The sequence below is a fragment of the Lottia gigantea genome, assembly GCF_000327385.1.
Source record: "Lottia gigantea unplaced genomic scaffold LOTGIsca_46, whole genome shotgun sequence".
NCBI lineage: Eukaryota > Metazoa > Mollusca > Gastropoda > Lottiidae > Lottia > Lottia gigantea.
In genome coordinates this window covers 1344090-1350865 of record NW_008709614.1, presented here as the reverse complement: position 1 = coordinate 1350865, position 6776 = coordinate 1344090, and the positions used below count along the sequence as shown (strand labels likewise).

Below are 6776 nucleotides of genomic sequence, written 5' to 3'. Positions count from 1 at the left end.
CTTCTGACGTTGTTGACGAATTTTCGACTTTTTGACCATTTTTCGTCATAGCTTTGCACTGGAAATGTGCATCTTCAACCAACTGGGCTATTTCAGTTGCTCTAGCGAGAGTAGTATCGTCTGGCTCTAGAAGCAAGCGTTCCCTAATTCGTTTCATAGACGTGAACGTAATAAAATGTCCTCGGATGATTTCATCTGTCAAATCACCATATTCACAGTATTTAGCCAGTTCTTTCAAGGCAGTAATAAATTCAATTATTTTCTCACCTGGACGTTGAACTCTTTCTTGAAATGTATTTCGAGACATAATGACCGACTTTCGTTTTCCAAAACGAGCTTTGAGGGCATCGAGTGCATTTGTGTACGTATCTGTGTTGGCCAAAGTTCTAAATATTCGTTGTCCTTCATCACCCAAACAATGAAACAATATTGCTTTTCTTCTGTCATCGGAGACATCTTCGCCGTCTAAGGCATTAGCAATTAGATAATTCTTGAAACCCTCTATCCATCTTTGATACGGAATCGGTGGATCGCCGGGTGAAGCGAGAAAAGGTGAAGGAGGAGGCAACAAACCTACTAAATTACCAGCCATTCTTCTTCAGGTTCATCCTCGTCGCCAATTTGTTGTGTTTGCGATTGGCCATAAAGATGCATAGTTGATTAAAACTTAAATTTATTATACATGAAATTCTTACAACAATGGCGGTCAGCCCGTCGACCTACTACAAAGTGAATGACGTCATGTGACCTCGTGCAAAGCAAGCAACCAGAAGCGTACATACTGTTTCGGCGTCACATACGTTCGAACCTAGACACAACACGGGTAATCGTCGGCAATAACCGTTTGTTACCCGGTTAATCCCAGTTAATTACTAAAGATTATAAAAGGAGTCAAAAATCGCATTTGCGGCGGTAACTGTACCTAAACTAGAGTAAGTGTAAATGAGTACCCAGGAAGATTTTGGCTAGTTCCCCGCGAATTTTCGATACAAATCGACAGATTCCGAACAACCTATTGAAGCGTCTGCTTCAGAGCGGGCCTGACAGAGTTCAGACGGACTGGTGCCATTGTCACTCATTGCTACAGTCTCTAACAGATCAAACGTTTTTATACCAGTTATTGTGGGGTCACTGTAATGCATGTATCTCATTGAAGTCGCCGCGAATCAGTGTACTGGTTCCACAACTGGTATAAAACTATTGTCTCAATGAATCCGTACTCATAAATATTAATAAGCTTGAAGCTGATTGACAGGAAAGAAGAAACAAACAGCTAATTAGAGGAGAGTTAATAAAAAGTAATACGATCTTTATAACTGTTTTCATCCTAAGCAACTCGTACTCGATTGAAATAATAAAAATAATAACAAAACTCATTAAAACACTAGAACATGCTTTAAAAACACTGTGTTACATTTCCTCAATACAATAAAAATAATAACAAAACTCATTAAAACACTAGAACATGCTTTAAAAACACTGTGTTACATTTCCTCAATACAATAAAAATAATAACAAAACTTATTAAAACACTAGAACATGCTTAAAAAACACTGTGTTACATTTCCGCAATACAATAAAAATAATAACAAAACTTATTAAAACACTAGAACATGCTTTAAAAACACTGTGTTACATTTCCGCAATACAATAAAAATAATAACAAAACTTATTAAAACACTAGAACATGCTTTAAAAACACTGTGTTACATTTCCGCAATACAATAAAAATAATAACAAGATTCAACGAACCGTGGCGCATGCCGAACGTCTGATAATGATTACAGTGCTGCAGTGCTTATTTGATTAACCTAATTAACATAACGGTGCACACGGCGACTGTCGACAAACTATGACCATCGTGACGCGATTATCCAGGACGAGTAATTAGTTGAACTTATATCAAAAAAGAGGCTTGATAATCTTGACCACAATTCTTGCAACTCGTTAGTATTTTGCTAATTGATACCCTATCTTGATTCATTAATCTCAATTATTCAATCAATAAAGATGTTTATTTACTAAAGAAAACAGCTTAAAGACTCATACAGTGACGAATTTTCTGTCAAAATTGCTCTCTTTTTACTTCTTATAAAATTGATGGTTAACCGATAATCTCAAATCAGGTTACCCGTGAAATACTACCCGAAATCGGTTAACTGATTAACCGTTTCAACACTAAATTGCCATTGGGAGAGCTTGTTGTCATTATTCAAAGAAAAAACGAAATGAAATAAAATTGAGTTTCACATCCTTCTTTTCACCAGGACAGCATTAGCCTACTTTAATTACTTTCCACTGTCAAAGTATGATTAATGTGCATAGCTTTTAGTAAAGATAGTGGACCACAGCCATATATGCCCACCACGGCATGCAGATGGTAAATATTCAAGATTTTGGGAAAGGGCAATAACTCTGCTTCTAACAGTCGAAAATAGCTAAAGTTTGAACTTGATCTACATTTTATGAATATGGATACACATACCGAATTTCATTTGATTCCATCAAAAATCTTGACGGACGGACGGGGTTGCCGCCAATATACATCCACATAGAGAGATGTGGGCGTATAAAAAGGCATTGATCATTCTAAATTCGGTAAGACTAGACACTTTTTCCATGTTAGCACCTTTAGACATAAAACACTGACAGAAAGAAACTGGATTGAAAAATCTGTAAGTATCATCTCACCCTTATAATAATTTTGTTATAAACTAAGAGTGTGAAGTATATCTCTTATAAATCATACCAGGGTCAAATGGAATCAACATTCAACACGATAACCATATGATACCCTTTATAACGACATTTGATTCTATAGCTACCAAAGCCTCCATAATAGTCAAATGCCATTACTCAGAACTTCAGAACAAATTTCACACAAAACGTTTGGTTGTAGCTTACAAAAGAAATCAAAATCTTAGCAATTTTCCCTTTCACGGTAGACTTGAACCATTGAACAATGCCCATTCATCCTAGGAGCAGATATTTCTTCATATAAATGTATCATGTTATATCAATAGATTAATCGATTTCTAAGTTAGATTTCAGGGAATACTTATTTCAGGACTGGTGCCATGGCTATATACAGTATATTATATAACATGCAGTGTATGTTTGTGTTTGTGTCTTTTCAACTAAAATCATACTAATGACTAACTTATTTTCACATAATTAATAGACTTATCTATTGGTCTGTGACCTAGGCCAGTGCTTTCATTGAGACTTGTCTCAATACACCCTAACACCAATACAGAGCTAAATTCCTTAAAATTAAAAGAAGGAATATAATTTTAGTACAGAAAACCTCATCTAAAAGCTAGTGGATTTTGAACAAGCTGATTATTTGAAAATTTTATTACCAAATATCTCAACTGGAGATGACTAAATCCATAACGTTATTTTAATCATTAATCAACACATTTATTACCGGCAAAATTCTGTAGTGCTGGTATGAAACTGGTGTAATCAATATGTATAAAAACTTACTTCTCACTTTACAGCTTCTTCCTTGCATTATTATTCACTGTAATATGCTATAAACAGTTTCCAATCTTATAATAATCTGATATGATGCTTCTAGCTTTTCTTTGAACTGATTGGCTTAGTTTCAATAACATTTCAGATTACTGCATCTCCTCAAATGTGGTCTTTCATGAAAGTGACCACATGTTTTTATACAAAGAATCTGTATTCTCTCCACGAATGATGATGAACACTACAAACTCCATTTTTTAATAGATCTCAATGATTTTGAATAGATTATGTACTTGAAAGGAAACAGGAAAAGTACACTTGAGATACAGTCATTATTTATCCATAGAAAGTCTTATTTCACAAAATAAACTTATTCAAGTTTTAGGTAGACAGTGACTTTGTAATTGATTGAAAATTGAATGAAATACAATCAATATGATAGAAAAATGTGCATTCTTTCTATTAAATACTAGCCCTATACCATATCATATTAATAAGACTGACCACTCTCAGTTGATCACATCAATTGATGTAACAATACAAAAAACACTAAAACAAATAATCCAAACTACAAAACAAAACCCAAAATCCAAAATAACAGTAAAACAATATCATAATATATCATATCTTTGGATACCCTAAATATTCTAACTATAAGAAACATTTATCCTTTGCAACAAAGGCTCTCGAAAGAAAAATAAGCTAATTCTAAAGTTTATCTAATGTTGTTTAACCAGAATCTCCAAAAAATCTAATGAAGGATTTTCCATCATTCCTGTTGAAATTTCAAATTTTGGAATTTAGAGAAAACAACCCACAGTTAAGATTGAAAATTTCTGTCTGTTTATTCATTTTCCAGGTAATATGGCATTTTCATCTCAAATCCCCAATTTCGTAGAAACTACACACTACCTTTTCAGATTCTTCTTGTCAATTTAACAAAACAATGTTATGGACTACATGGGTTAAACCTTCGTAGCTAAGATCTTTGTAAGTTTGTTATACCTAGGTCACACGTTCACGGATTTGAAGTCGGATTAGGTAAGGATTCGATCTAGCATCATTCATGACAACTGTATTGATCTGCAACTTTCCGTATTGTAGCCGTAGTCATGTATATTCATGACAAATTTTAACATGTTCAAAATTTGACCACAGATCAAACAACCGTAGTATATTCTTACTAAACCGTATTAGACCACACTGATCCATTTAAGTCCCTATTATAACTGTATTAATCTGTACTTATTTAATTTGTAGGTCTTGTAGTACGGTAACAATCCATATCACTCATGTTTTCAAACGACCCCTTTCCTACACTGTCATTTCCGCGGTCATCTGTAAGATTTAATTCGTAGTGGCGAGGTGATCCATGAATGTGTGACCTAGGCATTAGAGAAACATGAATAAGAAAGTGCCTAAGAATTAAAGGTTAACATTTTTGTATAAACTTACACACCTTAGTGAAACGGGGGACAGGAATTTTAGAAATATTAAAAATGAAGCACATTTTTAAAATAAAGTTTTTAAGTTATTACTGATGTGGTCTAACATATCAAAAATAATTGGAGGGAAAAAACCAGTGCTTTATTTCATTATTTAACATACTTATTGAGAAAAAAGCACTCATATCTGAGAGGGTCACCTAGGACCCACTGGGTGATTTGAAATAGAATGACCCTATTTCAATTATATGAAAATGATTTGTAAAATAAAATTGAAAAAAAAACGATATGCAAAAATAGTCTTCTCTCTATGGAACTGGATTTGGTTTTTGATCAATATAAATTTTAACTTTCAATACTTAGAAAAGATTATTTACGGTACTTCTACAAATCTTATTTTATCAAGATGTCAGCCAAATATCAACTGGCAGTTCCAAAATCAAGTCTTTTTGCTAGCCAGATTTGTTGCAATTAAAAAAAATTCACTTGCATGTCTCATGTTGACATTAGAGATACAGTGTACAATAGTGGAATTAAACATAGTTAACCTTACCAATGGTTTCCCTGGCATCTTGAAAATCATCATCTGATAAAGTAGAATCAGGATTACTTCTGTTACTCTTTTTACTTTCATTTCTTTTCACGCCCTTACTCTTAATGTCTGATTTCTTCTCCATTTCAAGTTATTAATGTTAATTTCTGAAAAATTGAAGAAATAATCTTGCATGTTTAAAGCCATTTAATTGTCACTGATAAAGCACTCGCTTTTTGACCAATTAGATTGAAAGGAATATTTCTATAGAATTAATAATATTTAATAGCTACTGTAAACTACAATAATTTGACTATTATCAAATATGATGATCAAAACAATTATTCATAGAACAATAGTCTGATAAATTGTATTAATGTTGATTAATGCTCTAATAATTCTAAAACTATTATGACATATCTTTGAGAAAATTTAATAAGAATATTCTCATTGCAAAAAAAAGTGTGCAAATTGCTTCGTTCACTTAACAACAATTTCCATTTTTAAAATGTTTGTAATCATATTTATTTTCATTAACTACTTAAGATCCTTTTTTTTTTCATTTTGTAGAATAGAATGTTCTGGTATAATAAAATTTTTTTATGAAATTTCTAGACTATAATAGATCTAATGCTTTACAGTCATAATTACACAAAATAGACAATTCCCATGATCTGTTTGTTGTATCAAATGATGGAAGCTATTGCACGCTTTACTCTAGTCTAGCCCATAAATGTTATATGTAACAATTTATGTTGAGTGCCAATCAATGTTGATTTTCATGAGAGTTCTTCCCCACCCACTTTGGATAGGGCTAGAGTTGTCAGGCTAGTTTTAATCTGAAAATGTATAAAGAGAGTGTAGGTTAGTCTGGGTCTTTGGATGTCTGCACATCATCATTCAAACAACATGTCAATGTTCACTAAATCCATGTTAAAGAAAGGAAGATTACTGACTGAGGTATTACTACTAGATCTACTGATTTTGTGCTAAGCAATCATTCCTCCTACTGCATAGAGCCAATTGAATAATAGAGGAGTGAAGTAGGAATATATCAAAATGTTGATGGCTGCTCGAGGCTGTTATTTGCAATAATAATTTATTATATAGACCTTTATTCATATACTTAATTCCCAGTTAATTTCAAACTACCAGATTCACAGTTCGTAACCAAAAACTTCCTCTTTTAAACAAGTTATATTAGTTTTAGAAGAAGTGTCAATCAACGTTTTGATCTCAGGTAAAATAAAAAAAAACACACCTGCACTTCCTGTGCAATTTGATTGGTTGAAAGTTTTGTTTATAATCAATAAGGTCAAGGT

At 32.9% G+C, this 6776-nt stretch overlaps 1 protein-coding gene across 1 annotated transcript in view; it reads right to left on the bottom strand.

Moving 5' to 3' along the window:
* Positions 1–592, bottom strand: part of LOTGIDRAFT_234067 (hypothetical protein) — a gene marked incomplete at its 5' end in the record, with an annotated part of 14630 nt that extends 14038 nt beyond the window's left edge. The window contains one exon of the mRNA XM_009061178.1: positions 574–592. Within this exon, the coding sequence (XP_009059426.1) occupies positions 574–592 (19 nt within the window). The remainder of the gene's footprint in view (positions 1–573) is intronic.
* Between the last annotated feature and the right edge of the window lie 6184 nt (positions 593–6776).